The sequence below is a fragment of the Bombyx mandarina genome, chromosome 19, assembly GCF_030267445.1.
Source record: "Bombyx mandarina strain Sakado chromosome 19, ASM3026744v2".
Lineage (NCBI taxonomy): Eukaryota > Metazoa > Arthropoda > Insecta > Lepidoptera > Bombycidae > Bombyx > Bombyx mandarina.
The window spans coordinates 444,533-463,306 of NC_143225.1; the positions used below are offsets into that span (position 1 = coordinate 444,533).

The 18,774-nt window shown below is 40.0% G+C and overlaps 4 protein-coding genes across 8 annotated transcripts in view; all 4 read right to left on the reverse strand.

Annotated features, from left to right (window-relative positions):
- esn (espinas) overlaps window positions 1–18,774 on the reverse strand; it is a 366,713-nt gene that overhangs the window by 218,882 nt on the left and 129,057 nt on the right. The window lies entirely within an intron of this gene.
- Window positions 4,101–5,320, reverse strand: Pbp3 (pheromone binding protein 3). Its single transcript, XM_089735080.1, has 3 exons — window positions 5,107–5,320; window positions 4,700–4,880; window positions 4,101–4,316 (listed from the first exon to the last, which is right to left on the reverse strand). The coding sequence occupies exons 1-3, from the start codon at window positions 5,230–5,232 to the stop codon at window positions 4,135–4,137; spliced, it is 489 nt and encodes a 162-aa protein (XP_089591206.1). The 5' UTR covers window positions 5,233–5,320; the 3' UTR covers window positions 4,101–4,134.
- On the reverse strand, window positions 10,629–13,413 carry LOC149500770 (pheromone-binding protein). The gene is made up of 3 exons (XM_089735196.1): window positions 13,259–13,413; window positions 12,587–12,767; window positions 10,629–11,774 (listed from the first exon to the last, which is right to left on the reverse strand). The coding sequence occupies exons 1-3, from the start codon at window positions 13,373–13,375 to the stop codon at window positions 11,581–11,583; spliced, it is 492 nt and encodes a 163-aa protein (XP_089591322.1). The 5' UTR covers window positions 13,376–13,413; the 3' UTR covers window positions 10,629–11,580.
- On the reverse strand, window positions 14,193–15,900 carry Pbp (pheromone binding protein). Its single transcript, XM_089735195.1, has 3 exons — window positions 15,699–15,900; window positions 14,866–15,046; window positions 14,193–14,478 (listed from the first exon to the last, which is right to left on the reverse strand). Exons 1-3 carry the CDS (start codon window positions 15,888–15,890, stop codon window positions 14,297–14,299), a joined length of 555 nt encoding a protein of 184 aa, XP_089591321.1. The 5' UTR covers window positions 15,891–15,900; the 3' UTR covers window positions 14,193–14,296.

Genomic DNA, 18,774 nt, shown 5'->3' on the forward strand with positions numbered 1-18,774 from the left:
TCTGCTGTGAAGCATTAATGCATTTCGGTTTGAAGGGTGGGGCAGTCGCGTACTGTAAAAACTGAGACCTAAGAACTCATGTCTCGAGGTAGGTGGCGGCAATTTGTCATCGGCAGCATCTGACGGTTGGGTCTGGAGGTGGCGCTCGATAAATCCCAGGCCCTGTTGTTTCACGGAGCCCGGAGAGCGTCGCCTCAGGGGGCCCACCTCGTGATCGGAGGCGTTCGCGTCGAGATCGAGGCAACTGGGTTGCGGTATCTCGGTCTCGTACTGGACGGTCGTTGGAGCTTCCGCGCTCAGTTTGAAAGATTAGGTCCCCGACTGATGGCGGCCGCCGGCTCGCTGAGTCGGCTGTTGCCGAGCGTCGGGGGGCCTGACGTGGTGGTGCGCCGCCTCTACACGGGGGTGGTGCGGTCGATGGCACTGTACGGGGCTCCCGTGTGGTGCCACGCCCTGACCTGCGACAACGTTGCGTCTCGTTCGAGGCGGCGTGCGTGCTAGCTGGGACGCCTCCCTGGGACCTGGAAGCGGAGGCGCTCGCTGCGGATTACGCGTGGCGATGCGATCTCCGCTCCAGGGGGGAGCCGCGTCCCGGCGCGGCGGAAGTTCGAGCGCGGAAGCTTCAATCTCGGCGTGCCGTGCTCGAGGCGTGGTCTCGCCGCCTGGCGGACCCCGCCTACGGGCGACGCACCGTCAAGGTGATCCGCCTGGTCCTCTCGGACTGGGTGAATCGCGACCGAGGACGTCTCACCTTCCGAGCGACGCAGGTGCTCACGGGACACGGCTGTTTCGGTCGCTACCTGCACCTCGTCGCCCGGAGGGAGCCGACGCCGAAGTGCCACCACTGCAGTGGCTGCAACGAGGACACGGCGGAGCACATGCTCGCGTACTGCCCCGCTTTCGCGGAGCAGCGCCGCATCCTCGTTGCAAAAATAGGACCGGACTTGTCGCTTCCGACCGTCGTGGCTACGATGCTCGGCAGCGACGAGTCCTGGCAGGCGATGCTCGACTTCTGCGAGTCCACCATCTCGCAGAAGGAGGCGGCGGAACGGCTTGGTAGGGCCGCCGTACCGCGGAGACCGACGTCGTTGGTCGTCGACTATCGCCTCGACGACCCGTCGGTCGGGCGTCCTCGGGGTGGCGCCGCGTGTCTGGTTGTAGTGTTGACTACTCTGTCCAGGTTCTGACCCCGGACAGAGATCGGACGTCGGGTGTAAGAGTGCAGGGGAGTCGTTTAGTGGGTGGGCCCTAAAATCCTTGGACCCGCGATCTGCTCTCAACACCTGCAGATCGTTGAGTCTCACATACCCCGCGCGCCTCCTAGGCGCGAGGACCTCGTAGGAGGTTCGGCCCTCGGCCTGAAAAAAAAAAAAGGTGGCGGCAATTTCGTCGTAGGTGTCTATGGTCTCCAGTAACCACTTAACAGCAGGTGAGCCTGTGAGCATACGGTGCGTCTGTTGCTGGTTGGTTGCTGTCGTTCATGGGTATGAGTAATACTATAAGCACAGCGCTGTTTTTTTTTGCTGACACAAGTTTTTGGGTCGAAGTTCCTTATGGGACGATGCGGAGGGGTACCCTAACAGGAAAAAAAACGTCCGTAACGTAAGATTTTTATTAGTAATGCACACAGTGTACGACTTCACTTTGTAATAACGTACAAAAAATAACGTATTTTTTATCATTCATTGACCATGATCTCAGAGCGTTCGTTTGCGCAATACAATAACTTTTTTTTTTTTTTTATAACAGCGAGAGTCAAACGAGCAAGACGGGTCACCTGATGGTAAGTGATTCACCGCTGCCCACGGTAACCAGCGTTTACGCCAGTGCGTTGCCTACCCTTCCGGTAAGAATATGCTCTTTTCTTGAATAACCCAATGTCGCAGTTGTTGGGGAAGACCGCTGATGGCAACGAATTCCAGAGATTTACTGTGCGTGGCAGAAAACTGTTTTTAAAACGCATTGTAGTGGAACGCCAACCATCCAGATGGTGCGGATGATAGTTCCGGTGAGACGATCGGTTGCGAAAATCAGCGGCTTCTATTAAATTGAACAGCTCCTCGGAACACTCCCCATTGTAAATTCTGTAAAGTATGCATAGGGAAGATAGATCCCTACGCAGTGCCAAAGGATCTAGCCGATCGGCAAGTTCAGGATCGTCGACAATCCGAGATGCCCTACGTTGGATTCGATCAAATGGAGATAGCTGATAACCCGGAGCATCGGCCCAAAGGTGGCAACAATACTCCATGTGAGGCCGCACCTGCGCCTTATACAGCTTAAGGCGGTGAGCCGGCTTGAAGTACTGTTTGGCCTTGTTGAGTACTCCGAGTTTTTTGGAGGCCATTTTAGCCTTGCTCTCCAAATGACCGCCAAACTGGACAACACTCGAAATGTCTACGCCCAGAATGCCAATGTTCGGCTTGGCACAAAGGTGAGTGTTTCCGAAGAGTGGCGATGCGACAAAGGGGGCTTTTTTGCCTAAGGGGCAACTCTTATGCAAACAACCGTGAATGAAGTGTACCACAATAAGTTCGCACGTTACCGAATGACCGTGGTTTGTTGCGAAACCTCCAGTTTTATTTTCTTTATACCTCGAATAGAACTTAAAATTTATATTTTTATAATAAAGGTCGGTCGGTCTATCTGGTGTCCCACGACACCACACACCGTTTTTCGTAGAATATCGATAGCCTTTTCCAAATTTTGACAAAGTAGTCATTATAATAGTCTTGTACCCTAAAAAGCGCTGACAGACGATGCATAGACGACGCGGTTTTCTATACAAACGCTTTCACCCTCAATGAGCTTTGAGCGAGTGAACTGAGCAAAAGATGATCAGAGGCTATCCGCCATAGAGTTTGGTCACATCGCAAGAAAACCCTTTAAAAAGCTGTTGACGGGTAAAGTAGATGAAAATTGATCTAGAAGAGCCCGAAAATTTGGGTGATCAGTTATCTGAGCACTTGGACACGAGATTGAGTAACGCAGTTCACTGTGCCACTGACCGCCATAAATGGCTACAAGACACAAGAAAATATCTCAGGCGGGCGCCTCGCTATGTTCCGCAATGAGCAAACTATAAGAGAAGGGATACAAGCATACCATGGTCCAGGTACCATAGCAAATATCAAGTAAAAGCTGCCAATGTTCTGACAAGTTGAGTTATGGGTGGAACTGCGTTAAAAAGAATTCAATTATCGACAAGTTTCATTCGAGTGGGGCTGGACGTCGGCACTAAGTTGAGTTATTACACAAGGCAACTATGTTTTAACAAAATAATTTATTTTTAGATCTAATTCAGTAGCAACACCTTACATTGTATACCAGAGGGAAATATTAGAGAAGAAAAGCTCCCTTTTTGTTTTCGTATTTCCCTATGCAACGCATCCCCTGAGAGTTCAACACCTGAGCGCTGTGATCACTACAAAACATTGTTTACCCCATCGCAGGAGGGTTATTCTTAATCATTGCAGGTGCTGTTATCAGATTTTTTTTATATTTAGATAAAGATGATGAATTGATCTTCAAGTAGTTTTCAATACAATTGATGTATAATGTTATTCTATGTATTAGACCTTCTTAAAAAAAACACTCCGTGCAGTAAAATGTTATGGTGGTTTCTTGGGTGCCTAATTAAACAAATATTTAATAGAATATTGGGCCAAAAATATCAGATTAACATGGAAACTATGTATGGTTTGTTTACTTAGTCAGATATAAAACTGACGATTTGTACAATAATACAAAATTGTACAGAATGGCTTTCAGAAACACAAAAAAAAACAGACTAGGCATTATTTTAATTTCAATGTCTTGTTTGTAACCTGTCTCCTATTTTAACGGTAAGTCGAACAAGAGACCTAAATGCAATGAGACTACCGTTTTAACTTCAAGCCAAATAAAAAACAATTATTGTCTTTTAAAATCCAATTTAAGTTTGTATTTCAAAAGACTCACTTCTAAAAATGGTATATGGTATTGGGTAAGCTCACAACTTACCAAGTGCTCTACGGTTTAATAGAGCTTATAGAGACTTCATATACGCAACCCTTTAGCAGTTTTATAACTCCAGGAGAAAAGTTGAAGAAAAAAAATGATTGTTTCAAAACACATCTTAAAGGCTTATTTATTTTATATTTCCGTCATAACTTCTCCTACAATGACGTCCAGTTTCGGTGCCCAGTGGAGCTCGTGCACGCCTGTCCTGAAACACTTGGCCACCTCCAGTACACGGGAGCACTGGTCGTCTATCGATTCATGCAGCTTCTCACACCCGTGGATCACTTCCACCAGTTTTGCAGCTACCTCAGTGGCTGGAAAAGAATGATTTTCGGACAATTTTGTGATTGCGCCTTGTTAGCTTAGATCGCTACTTTTTTTTTATTGCCCTTGTAGGCAGACGAGCATACGATCCACATAATGGTGAGTGGTTACTGTCGCTCATGTACGTCAGCAATACCAGAGGCACGACCGGTACCTACCGCAACAGACTATTCCCGAAGAAGACTATTTCTCGATATTGAAATCGCCGCATGTCCACTCTTTTCCTCCCTTTATGTCATTTTGTAAATATCTAATTAAAAATTCACTACAATTATTTTGGGTACATAACTATGTAAAGTTGAAACAATTGATACTGGACCGTTTGGCTCTGTCGAGACAAATTACTTAATTAAATGTTTTGCAAGCTCCATACCAGCGCCATGCTTCAGAGCGTAGGCCTGTGCGTTCCCGTGATGTAGTTTCCCGTCTCCGTCGATCAGATCCAACTTCTTGCTCATGCATATTATAGCGCACCCTGTCTCTCTAGTCATCATAGAGTAGTCCAGCTTCCAGAAGTGATACATGTCTGTCAGGATGTGGTCCGTGAGACCGAGCTGATGGTGTTATTGAAGTAATAATTGGTTAATTCAATTTTAATAGAACAACACAACGCCAATACCTAAAGCCGAAATTTCTTCATCTTCAAAGTAAGAAACAGGCAGAATAACGGTTATGAGCAGCCCAGTAATAAATATTGGTAAATGTTGCTTGTTTGGCTTTGGTGCACAATATTGTTCAATCATGTCGAAATAACCGAACAAAATATAATTCAATACTCACTTCTTGTTTACACTCGTCAAGGACTCGAATGAAACCTGTTGCGATGTGTCTCATTGCTTCTGAAGAGCCTCTGGCACCAACTGCCCCAAGAACCAGTACAGCAACCACTATATTGTATCTCGCCATTTTACTCTTCTCTGGTCATAGACAGTATCAGTTTGTAGCTGTGAGGAATGTCTTTTGTACGTCGCCAACAATAATCTGATTATCACTAGCCACACTCGCTTCTTTATTAACTGGTTAATTAGCAATTTAGTGAATTGCAAAATGATGTAGTAGTTCAGGAAGGATGCTCTTAATGATAGCTTCGATGTTGTAATTATTGCCACTTTGTATGGTGTCACATCTGTCCGATCTGTATCCATTGTTTTTAAGGGCCTTATAATTGAGACTGGTTATATTATTATATAAAATGATGAAAATATGTTCAGTATATATCGTAGCTGTCGCGGTTTAAAAAATAAAGCCTTTCTTAACTTGACTTAGCAGGGGGAACAAGCTCTTGACCCATCAGTTGTAAAATGGTTACCAAAAGACAGACATCACAACGTGAATGCCACCACCCACCTCGAGGCATGAGGTCTATGTCTCAACTGTTTGGTAATCTCATAATTTTCGGGGGTTATTATTACTGTCACACGCTGTTATTCCTTCAATGTGAAAGTTATTCGTGAACATGTGTTAAGGACGTATTTCATTAGGTAAATTGGTACTTGCCTGCGGGATTCGAACACCGAAACGGTCGCATGGCTTGATAAGAGGACACCGGCCGTCTTAGCTTTCAAACCACGACGGCTGCGGCTCGACTCGAAGTCGTATCGATTATAGCAAGAATGTTTTACAATAAATCGCTATTGGAATATCGAAGGAATATTCTTAGAAACTACTAAATCATCCACCATAATCGGGTTGTTCGTCTAACGTTTATATTAACTACAATTCCTTGACAATGTTCTGATCAGTGTTTTGCTAAACTTCACTTTCAATCTCTGGAAGTCAATCACATTCCATTCGCCCGAAAGATGCATCCACTCAAGGCACTCAACAAAAACAGGTTTCGTTGGCGACTGACATCTTATGAAGCGTTGTTTCGTCTGCAAATCTTCGTCAATTAAAATAATGAGGACGAATAATACAACTGTCTCCATAAAATATTGTTTATTACGTATTTATCAATATTAGAACGTCGGAGTCAAACCTAACTGGTTGATCCTATTTTTGTAACATTTGACTTGCTCCAATGCCCACAGACATGGATCTGTTTCGGCATTCTCACCACACGCATAGAATATTTCCACCATTTGATTAGCAATTTTGTTATCTGCAAAAAAAGTCCAATGACGGAATGACCTAATAATTTATTGTGTCTTTGTCACTAGAAATCAACAAGAAAATTTTATTGTACGTTCTTTATTTCAGTTATAAAAATAATGGTTACTGTTGTATTGGGTTATTAGTTAGTGAAGTTTAAATTTATCATGTTATATGATATGACCATTTGCTTTTAATCAGACAGTTGATATCTGTTTGTACATGCTTATTACTACTTGATCACACTTTGGATGGTTTTGTTCTTCTAATGAACCAATTAAAACTTTCCACTGCATCTTCATGAGTTTCACTTAATATTCAAACATCAAAATGGCGTTAATCGCAACAATATGGAAGTATTTATGGTGTGGCGAAACCTTTGGTTCAGTCACGCGCATGCGCGGCTAAAAAATCCAGAAGGCCATGATCGCCGCCATAAGAAAACAGATTGTAGGTACATTTTTACATAAAAGTAAACACTTTATTATTTTATATAGAGCCGCTTTTATTTAAGCGTCCTAAAATCCTAAAATAATCGAGAATTGACGCATTTGAAATGTGGTGTTGGCGCAAAATGTTAGGCGTATCATGGACGGAGCGCCGAACAAATGTGTCAATTCTCGAGGAGCTAAACGTCAAGACCTAACGTCTATCTACAATCTGTATGCAGCGTCTCCTCAAGTACTTCGGACACGTGGCCCGGCAAAACCCTGAGACCTTGGAAAAATTAATAGTTGTAGGTCACGTGGAAGGAAAGAGAAGTCGAGGAAGATTGCCAACCAGGTGAACGGACATTATCAAGGAGGCCACAAACACCAGCATCTCGGCCGCCATTAAGCAGGCCGATTGCAGGCAACATTGGAGGAGGCTGGTGCAAAAACTGGACCAGGGTGGTCACGACCCTCAGTAATGAGGAAACGACAAAGAAGAAGAAGAAGAAGAAAATATTTAGTTTATGATTATAGACGATGTAGTAATATAAATGTAAATTCTTACTTCAGAGACTTATACATTTCTTGTATCTACTTGTGCTATTAACATTATTGTCTTTCGGAATCTTAATAGAATTATTGAGAGATTAATTTTTAATATCTACCTTCACTGTTTGCAAAACTTAAAAGTTCCAAATGAGTTCTATATGAAGGGTCCTGTGGATTATCAATTTCCATTTTCTTAAAGATACACAAGAAAGCACAACCAACATCTCTATCCCATGTCGAGCTTTCAGAATACCAAAACGTCATAACTTTTAGTCGAACTTCTGGTTGGAAGTGTCTCTAAAAATTCTCAAGTGATTTACACCATTTCTAATTCATTTAGTGAATAATTTAATTTATTAGTCTACTTTAGCAAATTATTTTGCAATCATGTCTCATGCATATGTAATTAAAATTTCTGTAACACTTTAGGTTTCGATTCATTGGATTTGCTAATAGTACTTTTCATATAGTGATTTTTTTTGTTTTTATGTTTGAAAATTTCTTGCGGTAGGCAGCGGCTTGGCTCGGCCCCTGGCATTGCTGAAGTCCATGGGCGACGGTAACCACTCACCATCAGGTGGGCCGTATGCTCGGCAACAAAAACAAGGGCAATAAAAAAAATTGAGAGAAGCAATAGACTGAAAACTTATGACTTCAAAGAACAGTACTTGAGAGACTGTTTCATAAATTTTGTTATTGAAAACATTTACCAAATAGAGATATTCCTCTTGTTCGCATACCAGATTACAAAGCATCGTGAAATTGGCTTAGTCCAATTATTTATGCCATATACCGTTGATCAAATTTATCGTTGATAATTTAGGCTGTGCGTTATCCTAGAATAGAACTAGGCCATATTTTATTGTAGGTGTCATCAAAGGCAATAAATGGATTCAACAGTAAGAGGAAGTAGCGTTCCCAGAGTCTTGCACTAGCCCACTGCGCTCGCCAACCTGTGTTCATAGGTGATAGGACGCGTCAGTCCAAACGGGTAAGTACCACTATCCTGTCTGTTTCTACCGCGAACGACTCATACGCTGCGGTATGAGGGGTGGTTAAGGACTCAACACCAGGTACGTCATGAGTTCGTTCACCAATTAAGCGCTAAAAATAATAATTAAAAGTAACTACCTCTTCGTCGCACTCTAAGAAGAATCTCCCAAAAGACAAACTAAGATTCTTTACCACGTCCACACCGGATTCACTGAGCACAGTTTGTAAAATACAAAACCTCAGTAACAGTACTCTCAGACGTTGCTTCATATCGATCGCAATTCTTTTTAGGTTTACGCATTCTTCAACTCTTAATTAAAAACGCTGGAGTTTTAATTAAGGTTCTGTTCTAATTTTCCCAATTGATTTGGAGTTATTGCTTTTTAATTACCGTCATAGAGGCGTGTGCGATAATGTAGTCGTAATATAATTTGTTTAATCATCGTTGGTTGAACAAACTATATGTTTATAATACTTTTTTTGTCTACCTGTGCTAGTAACCTCGAGGTGTTAACCTAGCTTCACCGGACATGTAGGCCAGCTCATAGGGCTCAGCCTGGCGACTGTGCTCACACTAACCCTAATAAGGGCAGCCTTCGCTGAATCTATCACCGGATCGGAAACGCGACCCACTGGGGAGATCCGGCGAGAAACTCAGTGGGCTGTGTCTGTGGTTAATTTTCACGACGAACCCTTCGTAGCATTCGATAGGTTCGACAATAATGGTGACCAGTGCTTGGAATAAAATTGAATAAAAGCACCGAAAGTAAATCGAGAGGATCCGAAGTGAGGTGTTTTGTGTTTTGAATTTAGGACGAACTTGCCTAGCGTTGTGTAGCTATGACATATCTATTCACAAAGAGGATAAGGAATTTAATAACACAATTTTGATCACTACATTCAATAAGATGAACTGCTAGCTCGTCTAAGACCGCCACTTTTTCAGATCTCTTCTATATCGTTCCCTCACTGCTGAGGATCACGACCGCATGTGACATTCCTCCATTGTGTTCGATCGTGGGTGGCATGGATCGCATGGTACAGATTACCACCAAATGCTTCTTTTACTAGATCTGACTATCTGGTGTTCTGCCCACGGCGCGCTTGCCCTCTATGCGACCCGCAATTATGAGCATCTCTAACTCATGTCTGGGAGACCGCATGATGTGTCCGAAGAAGCTCATAATACGTTCCCGGCAGATGGAAGAGAGCCTTTTTCGGATGTTTAGCTCCTTTTTCAGATGCCGGACACAATATTGCCGTATTTCTGTTATAGGGGTATTCGTGAACAACTATTACAATGACTGGTGGCTTGGTATTTTGACTGGTGGTAGGACCTCTTACGAGTCCGCACGGGTAGGTACCATCACCCCGCCTATTTCTGCCGTGAAGCAGTAATGCGTTTCGGCTTGAAGGGTGGGGCAGCCGTTGTAACTATACTGAGACCTTAGAATTTATATCTCAAGGTGGGTGGCGCATTTACGTTGTGGATGTCTGTGGGCTCCAGTAACCACTTAACACCAGGTGGGCTGTGAGCTCGTCCACCGATCTAAGCAATAAAAAAAAAATGAAGCCTGATTACACAATGAGCCTTTCCGATAATTCGCAACTCTCCACTGGGTGGGCGACTGGCCACCACTCCACTCTAGACTTCCTGGCCAAAAATAACCAGGTAGAAAAAAACTAAGTGGCACATTTAAAGTGTAGAAACTAGCAACATTTCATTCAGAATGTAAATTCAACCGCGCATCTTTAAATTGGCCACCCAGCTGCTGGAACATTTTTCTTCTCGAGCGATAAGCGCATAAAGAACATAAAATTTATCATGTTATATGACATGACCATTTGCTTTTAACCAGACAGTTGATAGCTGCTGTACCTACTTTGCCTATTCATTCATACTGGATCACACTTGGATAGTTTTGATCTTCTAATGCAAAAGTTATGACTTTCTACTGCATCTTTATGTGTTTCACTATTCCAACATCCAAATGACGTTGATCGCAATACTATGGAAGTATCTATAGTTAGTTTAGGATTATAGACGATGAAACAATACATTATTATGTAAATGTAAATTAGCAGCAGATAACTTTTATGTTCTGCATTATACGTAGTCATATTTCATAGTCTGACTGCTGCATACAATTAAGCTTTTATTTAGAGGTGTTCATTCTAGAGCCTGATACTACTAAAAGAGAATAATAAATAAACTGGGACGGAAGAAAAAAAGAATCATAAACTTGCGTTATATATTTTATTACACTCTGTAGCAAAGTGAAGTTGGAAATTACAAATAATTAAAATAATCTACATTGTTAATATAAAAAATTGTCCCTAAATTGAAGCTAAAACTACAATTGCATCGTGTCCTCAAGAGCGCCTTGGGTCGTATTATTTAACATTTCAATGAACGTGAATGGGGCGTTACAGTTAAAAACAAAATGATAGTCACCATTTATGTATCATTGGACTATTTTCCTTCTAAAAAATCTAAAAACTGCTTGAGCTTGCTTGATTGTTCGTCAAAAAATCAATGAGTGCATAATTTTGGAATTAGTATCTCTTCATCCTCATTACAATCAATATACCAATACATATAACAAAACAGTAGAATCGAATGTGTACCTATATCCTTTGAAATCAAGTAGAAAGGAGGTAATTAGAGAAGATAAACAGTACATAAGCCAGTCAATTTTTCATTATTTTCTTTAACTATATTTTTATTTGTTTGCAATCATCTCTGTAACTAGTTAACGAATATTATTTTCATATTTATTTCACAGGGAGACAGAACAGAATAATAATTTGGCGCAAAATATAGGCTTCTTTTCATTAAAATTGGACGTTGCAAAAAAGTTTGGTTTATTTAATAGATTTCGGAATTCTGTAAAGTTTGTCTGTCTGTAAAGTTTTTACATCCAAGCCACAGAACCAATTATGACGATACTTGGTATGTAAATAGTTTTAACGTGAAAAATAATATGGGCCACCGCTGCTAGGCTGGTCTCCGCCCACGTGTTACAAAATGTAGTACATACGGGAAAAACTACGGATAATTTGTGTTTAATATAAGCATACATGTACGTATGTATGCTAGGGATTTGATACTTATGTTTTAAATATTAAAAAAGCCTGATTATGAAAAAGCGCCCACATACGATTTAAGAGTTTCATAATGAATGCAGAGCTAGGACTTCCAAGACACCTCATTTAAGACCTCTGCCATTAAGAGCTCCACGTCGGGGGCCCATTTTAACTTGTGGATCTCAGCGATGAAGCATTTTGCCACCTTCAGTGTCCTTTCGCATTCATCAGGCATGCTTGCGACGGATTGCGAACACCCATGGATGAGGTCCACTAGCTGTTTTGCCATTGTTTCATCTGTTAATTCAAAATATCACATTTTTACAGGTTTTTAGGAGCCATAGACGTAGTCAAAATGTTAAGAATTTAAATAAGAACAAGCAAGTTCTCACAAACCTATCTTTAGTCACACTGGTGCAATAATACTTTTTTACGTTTATTTGTTTTAATAGCCAAGAAATCTGATCAGGTTCTATTCTGTCTAGTCTGGTGATATATTTTTTTATGAAATTCAGGAGTATATGTAGAAGGTTAAGTACTGGTTTGCGAAACAGATAAGAAACAGGTGAGTGCTTTAAAAGACAGAGGAATAAACGATCTACTACATGGTGAATTACTATCAGGATCAAACTGAAGGACTTCCGTCAAGGACGCTCTTCAAGCCTCGGTTAAAAACGGAAATGTCATATCGCTCAGGTAGCAGTGAAGAGGGGAGCTCATTCCAGTTTTAGTGGTATGTGACAGAAATTAATCCTAAAAATACATTGTGTCAGAGCGCATCCAGGATCCATCGATCTGGGAACTACGAACGAACTCTGCTGCATTGGCAGGTGGCTAATTTTGGTCTTGAATTATTTGTGGAAGTTCAGAGAAGGTTTAAAAGGTAGATAAATATGAAAATGCGCGGAATTAAATAAAAATAACAATTTTGTTTTTCCTTTGATGTGTCCCCGTCAGACGGATTCCTTTTGTTTGTTTGAAGTTTATTTTATACAAAAGTTTAGGTCTTTTATTTATCGATTAAGGCACTACGAAGTCTGCCGGGTCAACTAGTCTGAAATATATTTGATTGTTTCTTATTCCAAACTATAATGTAAAATTTAACTAACCAGCGCCATGCTTCCTGGCAAACTCGTGAGCTTTTCCGTGATGTAAATTATACTCTCCATCCATAAGTTCTAGTTTTTTGGACATGCAAAGGATTGCACAGCCTGTATTGCGATCGGTAAATTCATAATCTTCTATCCAAAAGTTATAAAAATCTTTCAAAACTGTTTCTGAGAGATCCATCTGAAATTTTAGGTGGTGTTACAAATACATTGTTTGAATAGCTTGAATTCTACATGGGAGTTCGCACACGTTTCAACCTACATATATTTTATACATGTTGATTAAAATTTGTAAAATAGTGTTTTTGTAATTTAGCTACAAAAGTGAGTAAATTTTAGCGTGTTTCCAATATTGAGACGTTAAAATAATAATATGTAATAAAAATTAATTAACCCTATTCATCTGGCAAGTCTTTTTACTCTTTGTTAAACACGGGCCTGAGCTCTAGAAGAAAATGGTCGATTTGTCAATTCCTGCAGTATGGTCACAAACTGAATGCAGAAAAACGCACATAGTTAAAAAAATGTATGAGCAAAATTTGTTTGGACACAAGCCAGAATCATCATACACAAATAAAAAATTCACATGGATTTTAACCATATATCCAATATAAATTTCAGCCCAATCTTTTTTTTAGTTAGCATTTTAATCGTAACACAGATGACACGTACCTCCTTTTTGCAAGCTTCCAAAGGTTTTGCAAACTGTATAGACAGATTAGTCATCACATCTCGGGATCCACAAACCATTCCTACGATTAAGACCACTAGTACAACTTGCAGCTTCATTTTATCAATTGAAATATCTTCGGCTGCTATTCAATTCATATTTAAAGGTATTTTTAATTGACCACTTTTATAATTATGCGCTCTTAAGTTAATTAATGATGTCGGTTACGTTTGTGTTAATTTGATCCCCAGTTAACTGATTAACACTTAATTATGATATGATGCTTCGTGATTGTTCAAATGGGTCAAGATAGAAATATCGGGCTTCGGAGATATTAGCTTTCACATATGTGGGATATATGGAATTACACCTCCATACGTCGTCGGGAATGCAAATTCTGCAGTGTCATATCGGTCTCACGACTCTTATATGAATGATGGAAGCTTAGACCAAAGGACCTCAATAATAAAAGACTAATACGGTAGCGCGGTTGTTAGCGCCTCTGAGTCCGAAGTCGAGAGTCATAAGTTCGATTCCTACTTGTGGAAATTGTGACGAACAAGTTTGCTTTGTGTTTGTGGATTTAATATGTATAAATTTATATATTATATTTAAACCTTTAGAGTAGGGGGAATCCCATTTTTTATCCCACGATTATATATTTCATAATTAACGGAATAGAATAAATTTATCAGTTTTAATTTCTATCCATTAAACAATCAAGAAGTGGAATGTAATGGTTAAAATATATGATGTGGTATTAACTTTTTTTTTTTATTGCCCTTGTAGGCAGACGAGCATACGGCCCACCTGATGGTGAGTGGTTACCGTCGCCCATGGACTTCAGAAATGCCAGGGGCAGAGCTAAGCCGCTGCCTACCTCAAAAATCCTCAGTTTTGCTCTGACCGGGAGTTTATAAATAAAAGAATTTCATATTAGAATCATGATCCTGCTTGCAACAAAACTTTAATGAAAAATAAACTTAAACAATAAATTATAACATCAATACATTCCTTTAATTGTATTTGAAGGTAGATCCTCAAACTTCAGCTAAAATTTCTCCCACTGCTACGTCCATGCTCGGAGCCCAGTTCAATTTGTGGATTTCAGCTTTGAAGCAGGTCGCGACACCGAGGGTCCAGATACACTTGTCATCGTTAGCTGGAGTGGACTTTTCGCAGCCATGCACTATGTCGATCAGCTGTTGGGCCATCGTCTCATCTAAACAAATTGTGTGGTAAGGTTTTATGGAGTGGGCAGATAAGTTGACCAAGCAAGAACTTCTGGGCATGAAGTAAAATTAGCCAAGCGTTCTGCAATCCAAAATAAATCCTATGGTATGGGTACCGAAAACACACCTACGATATAAGATCAGTACAACCAAACCTCGAACACAGATTAATTCGAGTCAATTAGTAGTGCCCAGCTGGGAATCGAACGTTATTTTGTCTACAAGTTCCAGTTACCATCATAGGGTACGCTGTGAACTTATAAGTTAAGCCAATTAAAAAGAATATACCTGTATAGCTAGATCTAGAGGGCTAATTTCGACAATTGTATCCAATGCAAGCTTTAGTGAGACTGTTCCTAAGGCCAAATTTCACCTACCGGCTCCATGTTTCTTGGCAAACTCCATAGCGTTTCCGTGATGGAGGTTTCCTTCAGGGTCGAGCATGTTTAGCTTGGTGGAAAGGCACATTATAGCGCATCCAGTCTCCCGGTTTTTAATTTCATATCCCTCTTTCCAGAAATTGTAGAAGTCTTCATTGATCGCATCTGTTAGCGTCATCTGGGGTAAGGTTTTGTTTTAATTAAATAGCCTGAAGTAAAGTGGTCTAAATTTGGGGTGCTACGTCGGTTAGTCAGATAAGATTCAAAACACAATAGTTCTAATCAATGTGGGCTGAATAAGACTGAATCTCATCCACAAAATCATACCTTGCGAAGGTTGTATATCTAGAATACGTACTGTACAGGTACTAATATCAATTGCTACAAAGATAAGGAAGATAGCTGATAAGTACGAAACGAGAAGACGCCAGACGTGATGGACCCGACGCTGCGACGTGTTAGAGAGTGCATTGGTATCAAGTTGGCCAAAACCAACTGGGTTCAGATGTGTCTTTGACAAGCACAAGCTCGAGGAGTTAACTAGAAACCTTCCGTAATGGATGAGTGGTGGAGAATGGCAAAAGGAGAAGGCGAAAGTTTTTTTGTTTTTTTATTTAACACATAAAAATCAAAATACTCAGTATTTTGGTTTTATATTTGTTTCTATTCTACAAACCACTGTCTGTGGCTGTGGTATTGTGAGCTTCATGGGTACCAGGAATTACTTAGATAATATCAAATGACCTAGGAATTAGTCTGTGTTTGAAATCTTAAAGACTAAGTTATAAAAAGTTTTATGATTAAATTCTTGTTTTAATAATGTTACCGACCTCTTTCTTGCATTCGTCCAATGCTTTGCCGAAATTTAAAGATAAGTTCTTCATGACTTCCTGAGACGCATCCACCGAGCCCACAGCCATGTAGACCATGAGCGCCAAAGCAATCTGTCCTTTGATAGACATTTTAGATTCTATGTATAAATTGATCGGATCCCCGTGGACTCCGTAATAACACAGATTCATTAATGAATTCTTGCGTCTGGTTTTATACAATTCTTTTGTTTTTAATTGTAGTTCAAAGTGACACTTATAATTGCAAGTATTTGATTTGATGCGTTTTGTTTGTCATCATATTAATTAAAAGATTCTTGCTTCTGAAACGTTTTTTTTAACATCCAGATATTTTCAATCTTTGTTATTGTTTATTTATATAAGTTTTATTTTTCTTTTTGACTCCAGTTACAGATTGATGATTGCTTTTACTTAAATTGGACGTCTTACGGTAACCATCGCAGACGCGATGTCGCCTATCAATAGACTTTGCAACATCAATGTCGATAACCAACTTGAGAAATTGAAACAACATTGAAGTTTCAATTGCATCGTATAGCAACAGTCCACTTTTCACTGTTCCAGCGGCAAACTATTTTGCGGCAGAAGTAGGGGTAAATCTCACACATGAGGGGCTCACGGTCTATTACTACGGTCTACGGTCTACTACTAGAAAAATATATCTTAATTAAGAAACCCCCTCACACTCCACTATGTATAATACTAAATGTATGAAAGTAACCATTTGTGGAAATTATATGTTATCTGTGATATGTTGATGGTACTCTCAAAGAAATCTCTGATGTTCTTACGAGAATTATACAATTATTTATCAGCGGATATCGGCTTAGGAAGGCACAGGGGCCCAACATACAACAAAACGTTTAGTTTTTAGTAGTTTTATAAAAAAACATATTTTGGTATGATCTGTATGACACGAACATCTAGATATTACATAACTTTAGCCGGGCTTGAGAAAAGCGGTTCATATCATAAATTCCGCACGGTTGAATTGTTACCATAAAAGCATCGGACGCTTACATATATTTAATTTGCAAATTCGAAGCTTTACAGAGTTTTTTTAATGCATACTAGCTGACTGACTTCGTAGTGCCTCAATCGATAAATAAAAGACACATCAAGGGGACACATCTAAGGAAAAACAAAATTGTTTGTTTTTATATAATTCCAAGCATTTTCATATTTTTTCACCTTTTAAACTTTCTCTGGACTTCCACGAATAATTCAAGACCAAAATTAGCCAAATCGGTCCAGCCGTTCTCGAGTTTTAGCGAGACTAACGAACAGCAATTCATTTTTATATATATAGATAATAATAATATGAGAAAATCCTAGTTTAGGGTCGCAGTGGAATATTCATCAAGTAGTAGTAAAATGAGTTGCGCCATTGAGTTGCACCCTGCTAGACGGTCTTAAGATCTCACAGCTTGCAAACTTTCGCAAGTAACAAGTGAAAGTCGTTCTGTTTTATTAAACTGACATCAACCGATTTGTCCCTTCTAAAGTTAAATTAGCCAAGTGTGTAAATATATGAGTATTAACAAAGCCTGCGATGAAATTCGTATTTAAAGCTATGAAGTATTCGAAGCTTCAACTGCATAAAGAAACCTGACATTGTGAGTTTTAATCACTATTTATTTTTGTCATCAAAGATATAAAAGCTTACGAACCTGATTGTGAGTGGTAAATATCGCTCAATGATATTAAAGGGTCTATCCAGCCTATCTTTTGCTTAGGGCTCTTTTCACATGGAGTTGAAAGAAATCAAGCTCATGACGCTGTAGTAATACCGTGGAGGGTAATTCATTGGAGAGTTGAGGAGTTCCGGAAAGATACTCTAATTAATTCTCTGCGTCAAAGGACATGAAGGTTAATTTAAATAAATTGAAAGTGAGCGGACGCCTCAATTGAAGATTGATTCGACCTGTTTTATTCTTTCGAATCAATGCAGTAAACGCGACTATTGAGGGTAGTGTTTCCTCGTAGAAGTAATTAAAACTTCTTTCACAATTTAACCTCGAATTTATTATTCCAATTTTGTTGGTTTTTTTTATTGCTTATATGGGTGGACGAGCTCACAGCCCACCTGGTGTTAAGTGGTTACTGGAGCCCATAGACATCTACAACGTAAATGCGCCACCCACCTTGAGATATAAGTTCTAAGACCTCAAGTATAGTTACAACGGCTGCCCCACCCTTCAAACCGAAACGCATTACTGCTTTATGGCAGAAATAAGCAGGGCGGTGCTACATACCCGCGCGGACTCACAAGAGATCCTGCCAGCAGTAATTACGCAAATTATAATTTTGCGGGTTACCGACGTTTTCAGTACTCTAACCCTTCCAGTAGTCTAACTGTCTTTTCGATAGTCCTACAATGACCACGAAAACAATTAAGTATTCGGAAATTGGGGAACAATGACAAGAAAACAATATACACGAGTTTAAAACATAAACGTAGCTTTATTTATAGAGGCCTGGTTCGGTTCTCACCGATTAACCTCCTTCAAAAAGCAGAAACTTGAGAAATCTCATGAAACTAAATACAAAAGTTCTTGAAATATTACTGAGAGATATTAAGTGATATTTTTGGAGTCAGTTGCAGTCGACAACTATGATCATTGATAATTAAAACAGGTTAGTTGGCAATTGCTGAGTTTCTCAGCTCATTGTAAGACTAATAAAGTCTATAAAAATCAGAATCAAGAAGAGAATTGATTCATTTAAAGGTTTGTTATAAAAAAATCTTTTTCCGTTTCCGGCATCCGAACTGTCAACACCGTAGTGATTAACTCCGAGGAAATTAAGTGAAGTAAAATACGAAACGTAATTTCTGGTTGCTAGTATACGTTGAAACAATGCTGGGACCTCTCAGAAGTGACTAGAAACATACAGTGAAGTGCGGTTACTGCAATCGCGGATCTACAACCACAATATCAACTATTGGTTTAGAGGTTAGAAAACACGAAAACAACAAATCATTCGCTCAATGATACTTGTCCTGTACGTCAATAAATCTGACATATTAAACAGTGTTGCTAATTGAGAAAAATAT